This window comes from Thamnophis elegans, chromosome 2, assembly GCF_009769535.1.
Source record: "Thamnophis elegans isolate rThaEle1 chromosome 2, rThaEle1.pri, whole genome shotgun sequence".
Taxonomy (NCBI): Eukaryota; Metazoa; Chordata; class Lepidosauria; order Squamata; family Colubridae; genus Thamnophis; species Thamnophis elegans.
In genome coordinates, this window is record NC_045542.1 from 11,107,642 (window position 1) to 11,131,943 (window position 24,302).

The window sequence follows — 24,302 nt, forward strand, 5'->3', positions numbered from 1 at the left end:
TAGAAACTGATATTCGGAAGTATACTTCTTTTGAATATGGAGTATCCTTTGAGATGCCGTGGCTAACAGGAATGTTCTAAGCCACCTTGCATAAATCTGTCTGGTCCTTTGAAAAGACTTTCTCTGTAAATTTTACAAACTGCATGAATACTGTACGTGGGTCGGGTTTTTCTTGTCACTGCTCTTTTGGTGGTGGTGGTGTGTGTGTGTGTTTGTGTGTGTGTGTGTGTGTGTAAGCACATTCAAAGGGGATCTGAGTGCTCTTCTACCCAGACTCTTGCCTACCTATCTGAAAATCCACAGCAGACCACTTATATCATTGGGGGTGGGAGAAACAAAACAGACGGCTGAGCACTCTTTATAATCTGGCCTAGCCCAGCGGTGGGCGTTAAGTGACAAACAGCCAGGAAGTAGCACTCCTGCTATACCATCACCACTATGGCCAGAATGCAGATATCTCTCCTGCATCCCCATACATACTTCCAAGCTCCAAAAATTCCTCGCCCCCCCTTAAGCTACTCTTTCCAAAGGCAACTGCATCACCCAAGATCTCCTCTCTGAATGTGGGTGGTCACCCATCTGTGACACCGAGAGAAAGAAGGCTGGAGAAAATGCAGATTGCGGGTAGGAAGATAAAGAGTTCTTCATTCAAGGTCGCCAAAGTGTTCAGGCAGAAGGAAATTTGCTACTCCCTTAGCTTCCCTTTGGTGCCAAAGCTGGGCTCTTGCTGCCTCTCCTCCACATCAGTCACCTTGATCTGCAGCCTGAGAAACAAGATGAATTGCCAGGCAGCTACAGCAGCTGTGTATATATACTTGCTCAGGATGAAGAACATACAATCTCAGAAGCCAACTAGCAGAGAGTCTCTCTGTTCTTATTCACTTACCACAGTAGCCTGTTCCTCCCGTTAAGAGTTCTCCCCAAAGCTTCATTTTTCAAGAGTTACAGGCTGATGAGGATTTGTCCAACAAGCCCTCTGCCTCATAACAAGTATCTTCTCCCTCTCTGGTTCCTGGTCTTAACCCCTTTCCCAACCATGGATTTCTTGATAGTGTTGGATCAGAACTCCTACTGTTGCAGGAATCATGGGAGCCATCATCCAACATCACGGAGGAATTGATGTTTGGCAAAGGCTGCTGTAGCTGCCTTCAGCGTTTCTAGATTGGTTGTTTTTAGTGGTCCCTTGAATGTAGCCTGCTGGTTCCTCTTTGGATAAGTATTGTTCTACCCAGCCGCTTCTGTATTTTGTTTATGAGGAGTTGCTCCCGATCATTTGGGTTTGCCAACTTTATTTATTTTTTTTTGGTTTGGCAATTCTGTTTTTCTGAACGTGCAGAGCATTTGCTTTTAATCAGAAGGATCAGAAAATAGTTGCGGTATTAGCACTAGTGAAAGCCAGTATGATGTCGTGGTTAAGGTAGAAAACCTGAAAACTTTTGAGTTCTAGTTCTGCCTTAGGCACAAAGCCACCTGGATGACTATTAGGGCCAGGCACTCTCTCTTTCTCCATGGCACGACAAAACCGCGGTCCACTAAAGCGCGCCCGATTAAAGCGCGTCGCTGATGTCATCAGCAGCATGACAACAACGACCGCGGAGAAAAAAGGGCGCTTTAAAAAGCGCTTTTACAGCAAGCCGATTCACGTAAAGGTAAGGGTTAGGTTTAGGGTTAGGGTTAGGGTTAGGGTTAGGTTAAGGGTTAGGGTTAGGTTTAGGGTTACGTTAAGTGTTAGGGTTAGGTTTAGGGTTAGGTTAAGGGTTAGCGTTAGGTTTAGGGTTAGGTTAAGGGTTAGGTTTAGGGTTAGGTTAAGGGTTAGGTTTAGGGTTAGGTTTGGGGGGGTTAGGTTTAGGTTTACGCGTTAATTTTAGCTTTACCGCTCACAGCGTGCTTTTTTTGTCGCACTGTGATGACGTCAGGTACGCGGTTTCGTCGAGCGCGCTTTAGTCGACTGCGGTTTTGTGGTGGAACCCTCTTTCTCAGCCCTCGGATAAAAAGCAAAGGCAAACCACTGTATTTCTGAAAACGTCACCAAGAAAACTGCACAGGGTAGTTCTATGACAGGATGTCATAATACATAGGTCAGCCAACGGATATACATAGCTCGTATTTTGAGGAACTAACAATATGTGTCTACTAAACAGATTAACAGCCAAGCCAGCAAATGGGCTAAAATAGATGCTTCGCTTCAGCATATTTCATGTGCAGACTTCCTTCTAACCCGTGTCTACCCGTACTATGTCTTAAGAGCAAACTTTGCAATTTCTATATGAACAGTTAAAGCTTAATATCATGGAACCCTAGTTTGGTTCAGGCTTGAGGCCTACTTTGGTTCAGCCTGCCACCTTAGTTCAAGACTAATTCAAGGGCAGACGCGCACAAAATTATTATAATACAACCATCATGGCTCTAAGGCAGTGTTTCTCAACCTTGGCAACTTGAAGATGTCTGGACTTCAACTCCCAGAATTCCCCAGCCAGCATTTGGTCCTGAAAGATAGGCGAGCGCCATTCCAAAGGGACGGGTGATGGCCTCTGTTGCCCTCGGCCGATCGAAAGGGAGTCGGGTTCAGATCCCCAAATCCGGAGTGGCGGAGACGGGCGCCGTGAGACGTCCAGTGCGGTAATGCGACCGATCCCGGAGAAGCCAGCGGGAGCCCCTGGGAGAGTTCTCTTTTCTTTGTGAAGGGCAGGGCGCCCTGGAATGGGTTCGCCCCGCGAGAGGGGCCTGCGCCTTGGAAAGCGTCGTGGTTCCGGCGGCGTCCGGTGAGCTCTCGCTGGCCCTTGAAAATCCGGGGGAGAGGGTGTAAATCCGGGGGAGAGGGTGTAAATTCACTGGCTGGGGAATTCTGGGAGTTGAAGTCTGGACATCTTCAAGTTGCCAAGGTTGAGAAACACTGCTCTAAGGGAAGGGTGCCACTGATTATGTATAGAGCAGCTTCAGAATATTTTCCTATTATGGATGTTGGCACCAGGCATCTAGTTTAGGATTGCAATCATCTAGCTGAAAGGCAAAACGATAGGTACTTATAAAACCGAGCCTGCGAGGATTGGGCCTTCCTCTAGGTAAGCTGACACTGCAGTAGGAGCTTCTGTTCACAGCATGACCTTTGCTATCAAGGGCACTGTCTCCTTCTGAAGGTAATCATGCGGATCCCAACCAAAGGCAACCCCTCTCTGCATGTTTCCTTAAGACCGCAGGAGTGTCTTAGCTCACACTTTTTATTCCAAAGGAATTGTTCCAAATAACCCCACCTCCCCACCACAACCTTCCGCATTTTGGTTACTTTGCAAAGCCATTTAGCTTTCCTCACTACGACTTCCAGACGTCTTCAAATTGGTTCCACCACAAAACCGCGTTCGACTAAAGCGCGCTCGACGAAACCGCGTACCTGACGTCATCACAGCGCGACGAAAAAAGCATGCTGTGAGCGCTAAAGCTAAAATTAACCCCTAACCCTAAACCTAACCCCCTGAAACCTAACCCTAACCCTAACCCTAACCCTAACCCTAACCCTTAACCTAACCCTAAACCTAACGCTAAACCTAACCCTTAACCTAACGCTAAACCTAACCCTAACCCTTAACCTAACCCTAAACCTAACCCTAACCCTAACCCTTAACCTAACCCTAACCCTAAACCTAACCCTAACCCTAACCCTAACCCTAACCCTAACCCTTAACCTAACCCTAACCCTAACCCTTACCTTAACTTGAATCGGCTTGCTTTCAAAGCACTTTTTAAAGCGCCCTTTTTTCTCCGCGGTCGCTGTTGTCGCGCTGCTGATGACGTCAGCGACGCGCTTTAATCGACCGCGGTTTTGTCGTGCCACGTTCAAATTACCATTCCCAGAACTCCATGCCAGCCTGTTCAAAGGCAGGAATTAAGCCACCCAATATTCTTCAATTGTTCGCTTTACAACTCCTACGGGCTTTAGCCAGCATGGACAATAGCAAGTGTTTGCATAGGCTGAATTTCCCAAATCCCCAGACAGCACCATCCTGGGGAAGACCGTGCACTGCCCGAGGCCCCAGCGTGATGTATAAATGCCCGAAAGCTGTGAATGAGATCCCCAGGGACCTCCACACGTTTATCCCAAGTGATCATCTCTAATGAATAAGAAAATGGTTAAATACACGATTGGCGAGTGGCCATATGAATTATTTATAATTTTACCTACATTTGAATATGGTTAAAAGGAAATAAAACCCAAGGTTAGTTTCTATCCCAGCCTCATCCATAATATTTTGGAGTGTGGTCCCCAGCATGAATTGTCCATCTTTGCCTTGCCATAGAAAAGCTGCAGGTGTTTAATGTAGAACACTGTCGTTTGGGGGAAAATACACTCTTTGCTCTAACATTCCTACCCCAAATCCCGGGGTTTTCCAAATGAATAAATCGGAGCAATAAGTTCCTAGGGAGTTCTTCTCTAATGTCTCCCCTTTGGGAAAAGAACATTATATAGATACGAGAGAAGGCGTTCTTGGCTGTGGAAACCTACTTAGAAAATGCCTTCCTTGCAGAGTGCAGACCAACATTTGATTTCAGTCTTACTAAAGCCGAGGTGGCGCAGTGGTTAAATGCAGCACTGCAGGCCACTTCAGCTGACTGCAGTTCTGCAGTTCGGCTGTTCAAATCTCACCGGCTCAGGGTTGACTCAGCCTTCCATCCTTCAGAGGTGGGTAAAATGAGGACCCGGATTGTTGTTGGGGGCGATATGCTGACTCTGTAAACCGCTTAGAGAGGGCTGAAAGCCCTATGAAGCGGTATATAAGTCTAACTGCTATTGCTATTGCTAAAGCCTGTCTATTTATTCACCCAAAATGTTGGGTTGTTGTAGCTACAGCATGACCTTGATTCACCCTTTGCTTCTATGGGATTGTGGAGTTTGCTCTTAAATGATGTTGCTTATTTTACTGACTAAAGTCCCCCCGTCCTTGTTTGTATCACAATCAGCATTCATAAGAACCAGTTAGGCATCTTTCAGATAAATAAAATGAAATGTCCTGCATAAATGGCCATTTCCATTTCAGGGTTCCTGTCCCTTTATGTCTTTTGCTTGGTCCTCCTAGGTAGAATTCCTCTCTTCTTCCCCTTGCAGTTAGGTGGCTGACTCTGCCCAGTTCCTGTTTCACCCCCAAAGCCTTTATCTCCGGGGTCCACCTACAAACCTTCTGTAAGTGCATGTTTTTGGTGAGCTGCTCCTCCAGCATGTTCTGTAGCTTCTTGTTCATCTCCCGCAGGTTCTCATCTCCTGGCTTCACCAGATCTCGCAGGACGCTGCTTAGGCTACTTCGATCGACCTGCCCATGAGCCCCAGACACATCTGTCAAAGGGGAAAAGGGCAGGGAGGGAAAAAAAGGCAGTGACAAAGAAGTTACAAATGAATGTGTGTATGAAAGTAGTGGAAACGGCGCATCTGGGCTACCCCATTTGAAGAGCAAAAACAGAGGTCGTGTATCGTATTATCCTTCCTATGAATAACTACATTGCTTTCCTTTGTAAAAACCACTTCTTCCTCTTGAGAAGTAGTTTTTGAAGAACACTCCTTAGAATGAAGAAGATCATGACTCTTCATGAGTTTGTCATCCCCGGGAGAAACCAGCCTAATAATGCTATGGGAACAAGTTACCTCACGTACATCTTCAAAATTCTGCTTATGAAAATTCCCTTTTCATAAAGTATTAAAATTTAATATTCAGAGGGACAGAATCAAGATCACGTGAAGTGTTAATACCATTTTACAATGCCTTGGTAAGGCCACACTTGGAATACTGCATCCAGTTTTGGTCGTCAAGATGTAAAAAAGATAGTTGAGACTCTAGAAAGAGTGCAGAGAAGAGCAACAGAGAGATTAGGGGACTGGAGGCTAAAACATACGAAGAACGGTTGCAGGAACTGGGTATGTCTAGTTTAATGAAAAGAAGGACTAGCAGAGACATGATAGCAGCGTTCCAATATCTCAGGGGTTTCCACAAAAAAGAGGGAGTCAAACTATTCTCCAAAGCACCTGAGGGCAGAACAAGAAGCAATGGGTGGAAACTAATCAAGAAGAGAAGCAACTTAGAATTGGGGAGAAATTTCCTGACAGCTAAAACAATTAATCAGTGGAACAACTTGCCTCCAGAAGTTTTAAATGCTCCAAAACTGGAAATTTTTAAGAAGATGTTGGATAACCATTTATCTGACGTGGTGTAGGGTTTCCTACCCAAGCAGGGGGTTGAACTAGAAGACCTCCAAGGTATCTTCCAACTCTGTTATTCTATTCTATTCTATTCTATTCTAAATTGTATTGTATTGTATTTGGTTTATTTGTATGCCGCCCTTCTCCAGGAGGGACTCAGGGCGGCGAACAACTCAGGGGGGAAAGGGAACATAAACAACAGTACACATAATTAAAATACATGAAAATCACACAGCCATACCAGTTGAGAGGGGAGGGGAACTCATCAACCCCAGGCCTGCCGGCACAGCCAGGTTTTGACGGCTTTCCGGAAGGCCTGGAGAGAGGTGAGGGTCCGGATCTCCGCGGGGAGTTCATTCCAAAGGGCCGGAGCTGCTACAGAGAAGGCCCTCCTCCGGGTAGTAGCCAGATGGCATTGGCTGGTGGACGGAACCCGGAGGAGGCCGACCCTGTGAGATCTGACGGGTCTTTGCGAGGTAAATTTGTGTCTACCCACTGGATAGGGCAATCTTTCCCAGTTTGGTGATTTTTAGAAGTGTTGGATAACGGAGAACCTGCGAGTCCATGTCCATCCCATCCAGAGGATACCAAATTGGGAAGGACTCCCCAGTTATCCACCAGAGCTCTTTCCTTGGTGACCTTCCAGAAGTGCATAACCAGAGGTTTATTTTAAATGACCTTTGAAAAGAGGAAGATAGATGACCAACAAAGGGTTGGTTCTTTTTCCCCAAGCTTCTGAACTAAATGGATTGGTTTTTAGAGTTCTTTTATTCCTCTGAACTTGCAATGGTATGCAGGGATGACCTTGAAGGGCAGGGGGGAGATCAACTGCCTAGAGTCTAGACAATGGTCTGATAAATGAAATCTGAGTCTGAAGGAGGAGTGGTAGCAAAAGTGGCTCATAAAGGGACCCTTCCTAGTTTTCAGGAAAGTCAAAGTGAGTAAAAGGAGGAAGGACTTTTAGACTTGCAAGATTCCGTTATTGTAACCTTACAGTAAAGAGAGAGCTAGTACTCCTAATTGTGCTTCTTGTCTGGACTACCCCACAAGACTGAGGGGACTGTACATGGATGCATTTAGTTTATCGTTATCGAGAATGAGGATCAGAATCATGAGGAGCAAATAAAATCTGCTTGAGTAGTATCATTTAATTCCACAGCCAATTAAGAGTTGGTTCTATGATTCTAGAGCTGAGGTGGCGCAGTGGTTAAATGCAGCACTGCAGGCTACTTCAGCTGACTGCAGTTCAGCAGTTCGGCTGTTCAAATCTCACCGGCTCAGGGTTGACTCAGCCTTCCATCCTTCCGAGGTGGGTAAAATGAGGACCCGGATTGTTGTTGGGGGCAATATGCTGACTCTGTAAACCACTTAGAGAGGGCTGAAAGCCCTATGAAGCGGTATATAAGTCTAACTGCTATTGCTATTGCTATGATGATGTTGGGGAACCAATTCAGAGTGAGGCCACGAAAAATTACTCTTAGTTTAAGCAAGAACAAGTGAGGGAAAGAGGTAAAGTGTTTCATCTTTATTCTCAGTCCTGTTGACTTTCAGAAATGCAGCCAAAACGGAGAACTTGCAAGCAGGGGGCCAGCAATACTGTGGAATCCCCCCCCCCTCAACCTCCCACTGCCAATATTAAATGCTGCAATAGTAAATAAAACAGCAACAACTGTGATATCCATCTTTCAATTCCCCCTTTTGGAAGGCGCACTTATCTTCCAGTCGCCACCTCCCTGCGCCTCTAACCGTTACTCACAGCTCTCCTTCCTGGAGTTTGGGAGTTTGGATCTAATCTCATCAGGGATCTGACATGAATGTGGGGTCTTTCCATGTAGGAAAGCTGAAAGTTGTTCAACCATGAAATTAGCAAAGCAGCAGGAAAGAAATAAACAGCAGTCGACCAACCTCCTTCCCGCCCTAAGAAGCTAGCATGAAAAAAAAGGGCACGGGAATTAAATTGGGTGCAGGGTGGAGGGAGCCAACACATTTGCTTGCAATTTCACTGCTTTCGAGAGCCAAGAGACAGATAACTCAAAACAAAAGGGAAGTCTGTATGGCTCCATGACAGCCTAGCCCCGTGATGGCACGCATGGAACAGGTGGCAGGCAGAGCCCTCTCTGCAGGCATGCCAGCCGTCACCCCAGCCTAGCTCCACGGTGCATGCGCGCATGCCTCCCACTGGTCAGCTGGTCTTCCGGTCTCTGCCGTGCATGCAAAGGGGCGGGGCCTTCACCTATCTCCGCAGGTTCCCCCCCTACTTCATTTCTGCTGCCCGCATCAACCTGGAAGCCAAAACGAGGTGCAGGGGTACCGCATGAGGCCGCCCCATGCCCCGCTTTGGGCCTGGAAAGCCTCCTGCACACTGGAAGCTAAAACAAGGCATGGGGGGGGGGGGGGCTTGAGAGACCGCCTGCTGCCAATTACCTCCCAAAGACCCGTTGGTGCTCCTGTTTCCTTTCTTCCAAGACCAGTGGGTAAAGGCCTGCATGTTGCACCCTCCCTCCCAAGGCTGTAGAATACAATTTGCTGCCTTGATTTCCAAGACTGATGCTGGACTAAAGCAACCCTGACATCCAGATCAATTCTGCCTGTTCTCCCTTTCAGCCTTCATTAATCCAGCTGTCTCTCAATACCAAAATCCTTCCTGTCCCTTGGCTATGCTAGTAAGTGTTGCCATAAAGGTAAAGGTTCCCCTCACACATATGTGCTAGTCGTTCCCAACTCTAGGGGGCGGTGCTCATCTCCGTTTCAAAGCCGAAGAGCCAGCGCTGTCCAAAAACATCTCCGTTGTTATGTGGCCGGCATGACTAAACACCAAAGGCACACAGAACACTGTTACCTTCCCACCAAAGTGGTCCCTATTTTTCTACTTGCATTTTTACGTGCTCTTGAACTGCTAGGTTGGCACAAGCTGGGACAAGTAACGGGAGCTCACTCTGTTACGCGACACTAGGGATTCAAACTGCTGAACTGCCGACCTTTCTGATCGCAAGCTTAGCATCTTAGCCACTGAGCCACCGTGTCCCTCTACATTCACACAAAGTATGTATGTATAGTGTGTATGTATGCCATACATACACACAAAGCCTCAAAGAAGACATGGTGGCTATGAATCCTAGGTTTGAACCTAGCTTCCGTATCAAGTTCAATTCTCCTACTCGGCTTAGTGCCCATTGCACTTCCTGCTCTTCCATTTGTTCACTGGGTAACAATCATCGATGCAAGTTACAATCCACATGTTGCCATTTAACAGAGGCAAGCGCACACTTTTTAAAAATTAGTATTTGGTTCTCCAAAAGCTGAACTCTGAAATCCACAAAAACTATACATTCCTCTTTGGGTTTCTTACTCTGCACATAGACAAGAATCCCTACTTTAATGCCAATACCAACACCACCAACACCAACAATTACATTTTCTCTCCCTATTGTCCTTGCAGCTCATCACGTAGTAGCTACGTAGCAGCGTGCCTTCATTTTAAGAAGAGGAAAATCACACTTCTTAAAATGTCAAATTTGGCACCCATTAGTCCCTTTTGTGGGCCACGCTCATGAGCATTCAATGAAAGGGTAAGGCAATACCCATAATTTGCCATCCTCATCTGGAATATGCTGTGATACTTAAAAAGTTCTGCCAGCGTGTTAGGAAGCCTACTAGCAGGACTTCCTAAAATGTTCTTTAGGAGCATTTTTGTTCAAACCTCTCTTCTGTCAAATGTTCACTCACGGGAATGCAGGAGAGAAGGAAGGGGGAAAGGAAGGAGAGAAGGAGAGAAGAAAGGAGGGAAGGAAGGAGGGAAGGAGGGAAGAAGAAAGGAGGGAGGGAAGAAGGGAGGGAAGGAAGGAGGGAAGGAGAGAAGGAGAGAAGAAAGGAGGGAAGGAAGGAGGGAAGGAAGGAAGAAGAAGTAGGATTGTTGTAAGATAAGATGGATTTATGGAATGGTAAGAAAGCAATTTCAAGTATATTGTCAACTGTAGGGGAGAAAAATTGTTACAAATACATATTATTAATAACAGTTATGAGATCATATAATTGTGAATGTATATATGAGAAATAAAATTTTTTTTAAAAAATGTTCACTCACTTTATTGTGATCTTAACGGAAAAGGGCACACTTTGAACCGCTATACTCCAAGAGGACTATAGGATAAGATCGAATGGACTTACGCAATAAGGAGATAGATAGCTGCCATTAGACCAGTGTTTCTCAACCTTGGCAACTTGAAGATGTCCGGACTTTAACTCCCAGAATTCCCCAGCCAGCGAATGCTGGCTGGGGAATTCTGGGAGTTGAAGTCCGGACATCTTCAAGTTGCCAAGGTTGAGAAACACTGCATGAGACTATTGTGCTCTTATACTGCCACAAGTTTCCCTTTCCTCTTGCTGGCATTTGGTTTCAATGTACAAAATCTACAGTATCCATTATTTCCTCGCGTTGGCACAGCACATTGGGGCAAAGATCTGAAAGTGTTACAGGAGTAGGAGTAGTTGCATTTTAAGAAAAGACAAAAAAAAAAACCCATGCTGAAGCCTCTGGGGCACTGAAATCAAGTAATTAGAATATGGGGCTAGATTCCATTACAAAGATTTGAAGGGCAAATCAGGCTGCAAATGACCGTCCGATCAGGCAAAAGGGAAAGAAGCTGAAGGAGGAGGAGGAGGAGGAGGTGAAGGAGGAGGAGGTGGTTTGTATTTTTAGCATTCATGAAATATTCACTGGCTGAGTTGTGTGTTGCCAAGCTGAGGCAAAGGCGACCCTGCACAAGCTATTTATAGCTGACTTCTGTTTCATGCCCATAGCACAATTCAATGTGGATGTACAAAAAAACGTGCCCAAAGGATGCCCCCCCCCCCACAACACCATCACTTGACTATGTACTTGCACGGCTCTTCACCTGGGCATGCAGACTTTTTCTAAGCCCCCCCCCTTCTCCCTTGTGATCCCACTCCCACTCCTTTGCAGTTGTGATCCGCGCAAGCGATTGTGGGTGCACCTAGGTACACCCACGTTACACCTATCCTCCGCGAGCTGCACTGGCTTCCTATTGGTCTCCGAACACGCTTCAAAGTGCTAGTCGTTACTTTTAAAGCCCTACATGGCATCGGACCTGGCTACCTGAGAGACCGCCTCTTGCCTATTACCTCCCATAGACTGATTAGATCGCACAGACTAGGCCTCCTCCGGATTCCATCGGACGGTCAATGTCGGCTGGCGACCCCCCCGGGGGAGGGCCTTCTCTGTAGTTGCTCTGGCCCTCTGGAACGATCTCCCCGCTGAGATCCGGACCCTTACTACCCTTCCGGCCTTCTGCAAAGTGACTAAGACCTGGCTGTTCCGGCAGGCCTGGGGCTGTTGAATTGTCCAGCCCCATTTTAGGTTGTGAATGTTGCTGCAATTTTAAACTGTTGTTTTATCTTTTATATCCCCCCCTCCATTTTTATTGTAAGCTGCCCTGAGTCTTCTGAGAGTGGGCACACAAAACTAATACATAATAATAATAATAATAATAATAATAAATTATTAATAATTAATAATTAATAATAATATTAATAATAATAGTAATAATAATTAATAATAATTACATTTAAAACAGTTAAAAATTGACAAAATCACCATCAGTCAAATGCAAAAAGCCGCACTGCTTGGATCTGCACGCATATTAAGAAAATACGTTACGACGTCCTAGGCCCCTGGGTGGGGCCCGACTAGTAACCAATGCCAAATCCGGTGAAACAACTGGCCGCTGTGATACAATTGTATAATAATAATAATAATAATAATAATAATAATACTGTATCCATAAAAAGGGGCAAAATCACTGCATGTGAGGGAATTGAAATGCCCAATGGCCAATTAATTAAATGCAAAGAAAATGAAGCCTACAAATACTTAGGCATTCTGCAGTTGGATAACATCAAGCATGGAGAAGTAAAAACTATTGTCAGGTGAGAGTACACCAACAGAGTTAGGAAAATTTTGAAATCTAAATTGAATGGTGGAAATACAATCAAGGCCATAAATACCTGGGCAATACCAGTTATAAGATACACAGCTGGTATAGTTAACTGGACACAAGCTGATTTGGACCTTTTGGACCGAAAAACCAGGAAACTAATGACAATGCACTACAGTTTACATCCACGTGGTGATACTGATAGACTGTACCTGCCCCGAAAATCAGGTGGCAGAGGATTATTACAAGTGAAGCAAACAGTTGAAGAAGAAAAACATGCACTGGCTGATTATTTAAAAGAAAGTCAAGAACATCTATTAATCGAAGTAAAGAACAAAAATCTACTGAAGGCCCAACAGACAAAACAAGAATACAGAAAAGATGTGATAAAATCAAGAATGGAGAGTTGGCAGAACAAAGCACTGCATGGCCAATTTCTGGAAAAAATAAAAGATAAAGTGGACAGTGAAAAAACTTGGTTATGGTTAATAACAGGTACATTAAAGAAAGAAACAGAGTCACTAATCCTGGCTGCGCAAGAACAAGCTATCCGCACAAATGCCATTAAGGCCAAAATCGAAAAATCCTCTGATGATGCCAAATGCAGACTTTGCAAAGAAGCTGATGAAACTGTTGATCACATACTCAGCTGCTGTAAAAAAATCGCGCAGACTGACTATAAATTGCGGCACAATTCAGTAGCACAAATCATCCATTGGAATTTGTGCAAAAATTATAATATTAAAACAGCAACAAACTGGTGGGAACATCAGCCTGAAAAAGTCACAGAAAATCAGATGGTCAAGATCTTGTGGGATTTCCGTATACAAACCGACAAAATACTGGCGCATAATACACCAGACATCACACTGGTTGAGAAAAATAAGGTCACAATCATAGACATCGCAATACCAGGTGATAGCAGGGTCGCTGAGAAGGAACATGAAAAAATCGCAAGATACCAGGACTTAAAAATCGAAATTCAACGACTATGGCACAAACCAGCAGTGGTAATTCCAGTGGTAATTGGCACACTGGGTGCTATTCCAAAAGCACTGGAATTACATTTAAAACAGTTAAAAATTGACAAAATCACCATCAGTCAAATGCAAAAAGCCACACTGCTTGGATCTGCACGCATATTAAGAAAATACGTTACGACGTCCTAGGCCCCTGGGTGGGGCCCGACTAGTAACCAATGCCAAATCCGGTGAAACAACTGGCCGCTGTGATACAATTGTATAATAATAATAATAATAATAATAATAATAATAATAATAATAATAATAATAATAATAATCCACCAGTGGAACAGCAGGAAGAGCCTACGTGGCAAAGGTGCTCTCTAAGGGCAGTGGAACCTGTAGAGGAGGGGCTGACAGAGGCAAGAGACAATCAACCCACTGTGGAGCTAAACTGGGGGAAAACTGCAGGGCACACCCAGCAGGGGGAGCCCCAGGAAAGCAAGCTGTCAGGACAACATGCTGGTTTTGTGACTCGGTTTCCCAAATGATTTCCTGAATGATTTGCTGAATCCAACATTTTTTAAAAAGTTGGCTGCTGACTTCACATCCATTTTCGTGCATCATTCTTGGGCAGGAAACAGTTTCCTTTGGAGCACAACACCAACCACAAACCAAGGGAACTCTAAAAACCATCCTAGTGAGAACTCCTCCCCCGCCACACACACAAACACATATTTCCTTCCCTGGCTGTTTCATTCTTGATAGGAAGAAAAAATTATGTCTACAATGGCATCCCCTTAACCTTGTAAACAGCTTAGGTTCTCCACCTCTACCGACTTGATGCCGGAAGCATTATGGCCGCTAATCCTGATTTCTTCAGTTTCTGAACCTGTAAAATTCCTATTTTGTTAATAAGATAAATAGATCTCAATGGAGCAGGGCATTTTGGACAGTCCATTGATGCGGGTCAAATATTTTGTAATTGTACCCACTCAAGTGTGTGGAATATGGCATTAACCGAAACTGAAATTTAATGGATTGAGAGTATTAGCTTTGGCTTGGAAAAAAAGAGAGAGTAAAAAGCAGCTTCTAATCCTGCCAGCACGTTTGTGTGATTTTGAGCGACAGCACAGAATTGACAAGTTAAGAAAAGGAAGGAGGACTATTCAGCAGGATGGATTTACTTTGGTTAGGAAATGGGGCTTGTTAAGTCTCTCACAATAGCAGAGAACTATTGAAAGCCAAGCATCTATTGAAGGTCAAAGTGGCCACCTTTTCCTGATGATCATTCAAGATCATTGATCACCCTTAAATCTGTTTAAACTGTAATGCTCCAGAAAGGAAAACTCCGGCAGGGAGTGGATGGAAGAGAAGCAAATCAAATCTGGAAAATATCTGCAATTTTGTAAAAGAGAGTGTTCTGACCCCCACCTTGTCCGTTGAAAAACGAAAGCCAAACAGAACGTTCAAAGGAATATTTTTTATCAGTCCCGGCTCTTGCTGGCTGCGAGCCCAAAATAAACACAGATAAATGCTCTGGCAAAAGTCCTAACTCATAAACTGCTACAAAACAGGATTATATCAATCAAGTCACTTATCCAAGTGCTTTTCTCGATGGTTGCACACAAACGAAGAACGTTGACTAGAACAGAAATGGAACGTTGACTTCTGCAACCAGGGCGTGGCACCATCAGTCTTTTATCCGCAGGAGGAGATCCTAACGAGCCACAGCTGCTCGTTATCATCTCCTGTGAGTCCTCAATTGTTCCTTACGGTCAGCCCTTCTCCTGCGTGCATCCCGAAACAACTCACAGGAGGTTTCTGTGTCAGCCTCTCTCACTGATCCAAGGCTCAATCATTACCTGGGGACCAACTAGTCTCTCTGAGCCCTGCTCGGAGTCAGTACCCTGTCCAGGGTCCTCCGCCTCCTCCAGGCTTGACTCATAGGGCCCCTCGCTGTCAGAGTTTGATAGCAGCTCAAAGGCTCCTGCCGAGCCACAACAAGAGAGGTAGACTTCTCTATGGAGCTACTTCTCAATCAGTTAAGGTGTTTGCATACCAATGGGAGATTATGTCTATGTCATGTTTTTTATACGAATGCAGAACCAGTACATTAGCTATACTCATTCTAAAGCTTGTACTTTTCTCATCCGGTCTCATCAGAATCATAAATGAAAGTAGCATCAACCCAAATGCTTCAGAAACCAAAATCCTGTATCCTGAAAGACACATCACAAAAAACTAACTATCAATAACACTAAACAACTATCAGAAATAGCTTATTTAACCCAGCAGAATGATTGGAGTGAATGGCCTCCCTAAACATTCTCTGCACAGTATGTGGGTAACAGGTTCCTTTGTGCACTGTAATATCAACCACACATCAAGCTAAGCTACATATTTGATCACCAAATAAGAATATTTTTCAAAGAAGTCTGTGATATAAGAGGGCAGCAGAAATTAAGCAGATTTTTCCAGTCCTATTCATATAAGGATATCCAGGCAATGTGGCCCAGTGATCAAATCTGCAGAGTTCCATCGCTCACTTTCCAATGATTGTGGAACAAAGAGTTGTCGTAGGAAAAACGACATTTCCCAGGGAAGTTCTAAGCTTCAGAAATCCTGCGGAACTGACTACCCTTCCAAGTTTGCCATTGTGCTATAAAGGTTAGAGAGTTAAGAAAAAAATAAAACCTGTGGCTCTAACCCTCTGAATCATAGCATGCAGATGAGCAGGATAGGTCCCCCTTTCTCCCAAGCAGCTTCTTTTCCCCGCCACCCAACGCTTTGAAAACTTAAGAGCATCCTGAAGAAGGTCAAAGGAAATAATATTAGCTAAATATATGTCTTGGAACCAGCAAGTGCTGTTTGGATATCAAGCTACAGCCAGGCCATGCAAACAAAGAAGGGAAGTGTTAAAACATCTGAGTGTGCTTTTCCTTTTATACTACAAGATGGTTGAGTGGGAACAGCTCCTTTCCTCCTCACTTTGTCCGGGCCTTTGATGATGAACTAGGTTCCACCACAAATCCGCGAAGCCCTTATCCGCGGAGACATAAGCGCGAAGACTAATTCGCGCCGTTCGAAGCGCTAAGGAAAAACGCGACCCTACCGCGATGACATAATCGCGGAGGGCAAATCCGCGCATTCCCAAGCACTCAGTACCCTAAACCTAACGCCAAACCTAACCCTAAACCTAACCCTAATCCTAACCCTAAACCTAACACTAAACCTAACACTAAAACAAACCCCTAAACCTAATCCTAATCCTTACCTTAATTGAAATCAGCTTTCTGCGGCGGCGCCGTTTTAAAGCGCCCTTCTGTTGCCGTGCTGTTGTCGCGGCAGTGATGACGCACGGTGATGACGTCGCGGCTTTAGCAACACGATTTTATCACCGCTATTTTGAAGAGCGCGGTTTTGTCGTGCCACGGATGAACTAATATGTTTTGATAGCAGATGTTGCAGGCCTTGTCACTGCTGCAAAAGAAGGTCCCTAACCACTTGGCATCATCAAGTACACATTAAGACACACGAAAAAAATCTCTTTGGTGGGGCCACGTCGGGTGTGGAAGCAGCATCAGATGAATTAAACAATCTGAATCATTTATTTATCTTCTTGAGTCTACAGGCTTCTTTTCACCTCTCCTCTAGAAATAAAAAATTGTTGGATTTTCCTGGCACTAGTACTCAAGCACTGATTCTAGAAATCTAGAAATCTCTTTCAATAAATGTGGATGCTGGCAGAAGAAGATAGCATGCAAGATGGAAGAGAGCACAGTTAAGGTTGCTCTCCAAGGTCCTTCCCCTCCCGCCCCAGATTTATCTAGCATTATACACTCCATTCCAGATTTTTTTTCCTCTGCAGTCGTAATCTTTTTGAATTTAAACCTGCCAGATTCTTGCTTAATCAATTGGAGAGAAAGTGGAGGGATGAGGTATTCTTGATGACCCTGCATTTTTATTTTGAATTTCAGTGTTTTTATGTATTTTTATCAGTTCTGATGTATTTCATCAGTTCTGTGCCCAAGAGATAGAGTAGAACTATGCTTGCTTCATTTAATCCCTTGGGAATAGACTCTTTCTTCCTTACAGTTTAATTCTTCTAACGTTCACTTTCTAATTTTATGGGAATCTTAACCATTTTTAGAAAATACACTACAGACAGTTGTGAGATGCAAAGCTCCCATGTCACATTCCCCCTCAGCCATGATCAAGCCACAATGACCTAAGAATTTACAATGTCCTAGGGACTTCATAGGATGCAATCCTGTTGTGGCCCAGCAGGAGCCGTTGGAGCTGCCACCTGACTCCGACAGCGAGGGGCCCTATGAGTCGGCCCTGGAGGATGTGGAGGACCCTGGACAGGGTTCTGACTCCGAGCAGGGCACAGAGAGACTGGTTGGCCACCAGGTGGTGCCTGAGCCTTGGACCAGTGGGGAGGAGAAAAGGAAGAGTGATCCAGAAACCAACAGTGAGTTGTTCCTGGATGCACGCCATCGAAGAGCTACTCAGCGTCAAGAACAATTATGCAATTACAGGAGGTAATTGTGCTCAGCTGATGGTCATTAGGCTCCTCTCGAGGCTATAAAAAAGACTGCTTGTGACACGCCCTTCTTGCAGAAGTCAACGCTTTGACTAAAGAGAACGTAACTACCTTGGCAGGCTGGATTGCTGCCAAGGTCCTTCTCTGTTTGTTTTGCTTGGCTTTCAGCCACCGAGATTCTGGTCTTGCTAATTAAAGTGCATTCTAGTTAAGCTTGTCTCGGTTTTCGTTACTGAACGGAGGAGGGGGTCAGAACACAATCCTAAAATGGAACAAGAAGACCTTCACAGAAGCTCAACCAGACTGATATTACACAGGGAACATCACCTCTGCTTTCAGCCTCTACTCCCTCCTTTTTTCCTGCAACCTCAAATTTCTGGTTGCTTCCTCCTGAAGACTACAGTTCTCACCAATGCGGCTGTCCATCACATAGGTCTCAATAACGGCACTCTTCCGGCATAGGTCCTCAGCCATGGAGGCACTACTGACTTCAAGGTGCTTCACCTAGCAGAAAAAGATTGCATTACTTGTTACTGCCAAGCCTGCTACCCACAAGGCCAATGCTATTCTAAGAGCCGAGGTGGCGCAGTGGTTAAATGCAGCACTGCAGGCTACTGCTAGATCAGCAGTTCAGCGGTTCAAATCTCACCGGCTCAGGGTTGACTCAGCCTTCCATCCTTCCGAGGTGGGTAAAATGAGGACCCGGATTGTTGGGGGCAATATGCTGACTCTCTGTAAACCGCTTAGAGAGGGCTGAAAGCCCTATGAAGCGGTATATAAGTCTACTGCTATTGCTATTGCTATTCTTAGACTTGGGAATCATCTAGCTTCAAGCAATGTCTCTTAAATGTGGCAGACCAACATCTTTTCCCAATCTGCTCTCTTTATCCCGGACCTGCAAGGGTTGTCCATGTGTCTGACTTAGTCCCCCTAAGTTCAGAATTGGTATCTGTACTGACATTCTTTCAGAATCAGCTCCCCAGCCACAACCCTAAAAATCAAGGTCAGGCAACTCTTATCAGGCTTAGAAGACAAAGTTGGTGGACTCCTACAAGGGTCCTTGGGAAGGCAACTGTGTGCCTGCTTCCAAACTAGGTGGTCTATACTGTGGGAAGTCGAGGAAATACTGAATGGCCCAAGGGTCTCACAAAATCCAAACCTAAAACCCAGGTGATTTTATACCTTCTCCTCCAAGAGCCACTTCTCCTGCTGAACTTCAGCCAGCCGCTGGAAGAGTTCTGAGATCTCCTCGTCTGAAAGGTCGGCTGGCCGTGGAGGTTGCGACTGTGACTGTGGGCTTCCTGTGGTGGACTGCAAGTAGAAGAGGTAAAAGGCAGGTGTATCACTGCTCACATTCAGGCCTTTTACTACAGGCACAATTCAGTACATTTGCAGAACAACTCAACTTCCATCAAGCAGGCAAATCATTTATCTCGTGTTTCCTCTATACATAAACATCAGTGCTGTATATAAAAATAATTTTATAGTAATACACATGAAACATCCGGCTCCTACTACCAACTATCCTTTTCCATCTAAAGCATTTGAAAGCAGATTCTCAAGCGGTGGAGTAACTGGAAATTATGGACATTTATCATGTCTGGAAACTGCCAATTGAAAAAGGTTGTGATCTAAAGTTAAAGGGATAAGAACATGCAGTTTATTTTCCTAGTGGAGCTGTTATGCACACCTTTGGGAAAACATCATTAAGCTATTTGTCTATTTTTTCCAGATGAGAACAGAAAATAAATTCACTAGTAAGCTTATGGGGGGCTCACACGTTATACTTGTTGCAGTCAGTGAATTAAATTGGATGTAGGTGAGGTAGTGGAACTGCTGAACCGATGCCCGTGTTGTCGTAATGGACTGGGTCATTACCAATAATCCAAAATTCACCAGAAACACAGAGATGCTTTGTCTGTCTGGTGAATAAAGTTCTACATATTCTGAAGGGAGTTGCCCTCATCTTAAAAGTTTCAGGGTCGTAGCTTTCGAACTCTTCTGGACTGAAACATCTTTCTCTTGCTATGGTTCAATCTGATAAAGACACTCTCATCACAGTAATCCATGCCCTGGTAACTTCTCATTTAATTAGTGCAATGCATTATACGTTGGGTTGCCCTTAAGGACATTTGAGGCATTTCAATTAGAAGAAAATGCTGGTTAGAAGATTACCGAGTGAAACTGGGCAATATGAACATACCATGCCTGTACTTTATGGAGTGGCTTCCAATTAGTTTCTGCTCCCAAGTCAGGGTGCTGCTTAATCTATAAAGGGCTTCACCCTTAGATCTCCAGGATCTGAAGGAACTCTTCATCCCCCTATTTCTATTTGTATCCTAACATTCTTTCTTGGCAAGGCGGTTCTGGCTGCCCTTCTACCCTGTGGTGCAATAAAGGCTTACTAGCCTTTTCAGTGGTAGCTCCTCAGTTATGGAATTCCCTCCCCAGCTAGGTCCTTAAATATGCCAAAGATTTAATCCATAACCACATGCTGACATTTCATTTACTTGTTTGTAAAATCCTCTATTAACATCAAATCCTCATATCCTGTTTTAGCTGAACATCCATTAATATTTAATACCAAAAATTCCATCTTCCATGCAGTATAGTTTATTATCATTCTCCCTTCTTTATGTAATTATATCGTATATCGTAACATTTTCCCCATATTAGTTAACATTTAACTGTATATATTTTATTCTATTTTTTAATAGTGATAATTATTGTGATTAATAACCTTTGTATATGGTCCAAAAATATTTCCAACCTTCCCTTCTCATATCCAATTATTATTTATCATATCAACTCCACATTATATACATTACTATCAATATCAATTATTATTCAGCTATGTCTATTACAAATAAGAGTAATTAGATTTAGCTAATTTTAAATTGTATTCTTCAATCTATCAGCCTATGTCTCTCCAATAACAAAACCTTCTTAGTCCTATTACCATTCGCAGTTATGGAATTCCCTCCCCAGCTAGGTATGGGTGAGGCCGTGAGTGGGGCCATTTTTCATAATCTTATTTGCACTGCCATACAAAAATATTTTTATGCTCCCAAGCCATTTAACAGTGTGTAATTCCCGTTGAAGCTTTTAATGTTTTCACAGATTTTATTTCCTTTTATTGTTTTAATTATTCTTTTGTTGATTTCACTTTTTAATGTCATGGGTTTTATAAAATGTTTAAATATATGCTATTATTACTTAGCCTATTGCTCTTAACTGTTAATATAACTTTAATTATAAAGTGTCAACATTTCCCAGTTTCCAAATCTATTTGCAATCTTAGTGTTTCTCTGCTATGTTTAAAAATGATTAATTCCGTATATTTGCTATACACATTTAGGCCCTGATTCACGTTAAAGGCAGTTTAACAAAATGAGTCACGCATAGGATGGGAACTAGGAATCCTTCAATCAGCCTCCATCCTGCTTTTTTATTCAGGCTTCATTAACTTCTTTGCACTGACATAATGTTTCAGTAAAGTTTTGCTCTGATTTACTATTAGTGATTTTTGGTACCAGGTTTTTGCAGACAATACAAATTATGAATATCGGTAATTAAGCAACGTGTGAATTGCTCTAAACATCTGTGAAAGCATTAAATTTAGATTACACAAGAACAGATTTGAAAACAGGTGTGTTATTCCGATAGGGAGCACAGACTCCTGAAGCAAGCGTATACCCAAAACCATCCTATTCCTTAAATATTTAGGCTGAGTTTTTGTCCACTCGTGCCAGTATTTCGCATCTGGCTTCAGCTGGCTGACCTTGGGTCCTAGAAAAAAGAAAAGAAAAAAGAAAGAAAGAAAAATCCCTAAAAGCTTGAAGACGGCAACCCTGGTACTGCAGCGTCAAATGAAACTTGCTTGGGTAAATTACAACCTCACGCTTCACCGATGCAAGAAACGATGCGGCGCAGGAGCGACAGGGAAAAAAAAACCACTTGCCCTTCATGGAGAAAAGGAAAGAACTAGACAGAAAGGACCATTTCGGGAAACGTTGTTATTTTCTGTTGGGAAAGAGAAAATTCTCCTTATTTATGGGAATGAGACTCATCCCAGATGAAACAAGGCTACACCATTCAAAAACTCTGGTTTCTGTGGCTTAGAAAGCTGGGCTTCTGGACCTCTCACCTTGTTACTGCCAGCCACGGATCCTTCCTTCATGATTTCACGGTAGCTGAAGGATGAGATGCTGCTACTGTCTCCCGTCTGAGTCCGGCTGGGGGAACTGATGTCTGCCAGGACAAGATCCTCGATCCCTGGAAGGCAAAGAGGATGCTATGAAGGGAGATCTTTCTAGAGTCCAAGCTGCCCATGCCTGCAATTAGACCATTTGACCAGGAGAGAAAACATATCTAGATAATAGCATCTTCAAGAAAATTAACTCCATTCTGAATATTCTATGGCAGAACGTAGTTTCGCTTTTAAAAAGGCATCAACCAGCTTTGACTCTTTTTTAAGAATAATTTTTATTAAAGTTTAAAAATGCAAACGTAACTAATACAATTAAAATATATAAAAAGGAAAGAAATGAAAATGTTAAGAAAATATAAGAAAAAGAAAACATTAAAAAATATAAAGAAATGATTTCCCCTTCATAAGACAAGTAAAGACAATTTCAGGACTTTCCCTAACATTTCAACAAAAGATCTCTCCTTCCATATCTTATATTTTATCTATAGACAAATTATAAAGTCTTGTCATTCAGTCCTAATCAGCAAAAGTCCATTCAGAATTACTAGAAATAACAACATATGTTTTAACCTTAATCAAACAAATCATTCATATTTCCTTTCCTTTTAACATCATATTGTTTCTAAAAATGCAGTAAAAAAACTTCTTCCCATATCTCTTATCTATCAACAATCATTCAGACCTAGTATAAAAATCTATTAAGAAACAACAGAAACAATATATTAAAATTTTAATCTTTAATCTCTTCAAATAGTGTGCTGCAAGTTTATCATTTTCTCTATTTCTCCTCTCAGAAAGTCCTTCACAAATTCAACATGGACTAGAAATAATATCTACATTTTAATCAAATAAACCAACTTTGTAACCCATTATTTTAACCCCATAGCTTATCTCTTTTATACTAATACAATAAAAATATCTTCTTCCCATATCTTTATATATGGGAATATGTTTAAAGCCTCATCAGTGTTGGTTTAGAAAAACTCATTAAAATTACTAGAAAAACATATATATATATATATATATATATATATATATATATATATATATATATATATATATATATATATTAATCAGATAAGCCATGTTATATTTATGCTTTTAAAAATCTTGATGTTAATTCCCCTTAAAAGGTGTCTCAAAAGCTGATTTCTTTTCATTTTCTCCTTTCTCCTTATAACATCTTTTATAATACATCTCTTTTCTAAGTCCAAGGTAAGAAAATTGTTCAAGTCACTCTTTCTGGTTTGTTATTTGTGTGTCTCTTTTAGTTATTAAGATATCAGCCAGTTTCATTAGATTCTGAGTAACATCATTTTTCATATTATTTTTGTAACTTGTCATTACAAAATATCCTTGAATTTTTCCAAAGTCAAAATACTTTCCTCCATTCTGTATTAGTGGATCTCTTCTCCTTTAATTATAATCTTAACTTCTTTCTGGTTGGCCCAAATGCCTGATCTTCAAAATCTCTTACCATGTTTTTTTTTTCCTAGTCCACAACTTTTTCTCATGGGAAAATGTCTTACACTTAGATTCAAAATCTTTGTGTGTTTTAAATAGGATTTTAAATAAGCTGCAGAAAGGATTCATATAATTAATTTCAAAATCCAACCCATCTGGCTTCTTAGTCTGCTAATAAATTTCCACAGTCAACATTCTAATAACCTTTATTTCAGAACATAATTTTTTTTTCCGAGCCGGGGTGGCGCAGTGGTTAGGGTGCAGCACTGCAGGCCACTTCAGCTGACTGTTATCTGCAGTTCAGCAGTTCTAATCTCACCGGCTCAGGTTGACTCAGCCTTCCATCCTTCCGAGGTGGGTGAAATGAGGACCCAGACTGTGGGGGCAATATGCTGACTCTGTAAACCGCTTAGAGAGGGCTGAAAGCCCTATGAAGCGGTATATAAGTCTAACTGCTATTGCTATCTTAAATTTACATGAAATCTCTTTCACAGAGGATTAAAGAAAAATCATTTGGGGTGATGAAACTTGCCATTCTGAAAGTTCTTAACTTCCAAAAATATATTTCCTGAAGTGATTAAGAAAGGAAGTGATTGAGAACGGAAGTGGGCAAACCCAACGTTTGTTTGAAGGCTCTGTACCGCAAATTTGACTTTTCCTTGGCTCCCAGAGCTCTAAAACCCACTGGAGACCATTGCTTTATGGTCTCCTTGTGAAATGCTTATAGGTCCTTCCCTTTGTCCAAAAAGGTATTCTGAGGCATTGATTCTCCCAAGCCCTTGTTCTGCGGTGGTTATCAGTTTTGTAGTCTTATGTAGCCATCTTCAATAGGCCATTGCTTCCCCAGAGGTCAACCAGCATCAACTCTAAGATGCGATCATAAGGTCGCACAGACTAGGCCTCCTCCGGATTCCATCTGCCGGTCAATGTCAGCTGGCGACTCCCCGGGGGAGGGCCTTCTCTGTAGCTGCTCTGGCCCTAT

The 24,302-nt window shown here is 43.0% G+C and overlaps 1 protein-coding gene across 1 annotated transcript in view; it reads right to left on the bottom strand.

Moving 5' to 3' along the window:
• The window catches only part of GRIPAP1 (GRIP1 associated protein 1), an 89,904-nt gene that overhangs the window by 4,469 nt on the left and 61,133 nt on the right, over positions 1-24,302 (bottom strand). The window contains exons 21-24 of the mRNA XM_032210288.1: positions 21,794-21,921; positions 18,829-18,957; positions 18,057-18,150; positions 5,169-5,323 (exon numbers count right to left, since the gene is read on the bottom strand). Coding sequence (XP_032066179.1) covers positions 5,169-5,323; positions 18,057-18,150; positions 18,829-18,957; positions 21,794-21,921 — 506 coding nt within the window. The remainder of the gene's footprint in view (positions 1-5,168; positions 5,324-18,056; positions 18,151-18,828; positions 18,958-21,793; positions 21,922-24,302) is intronic.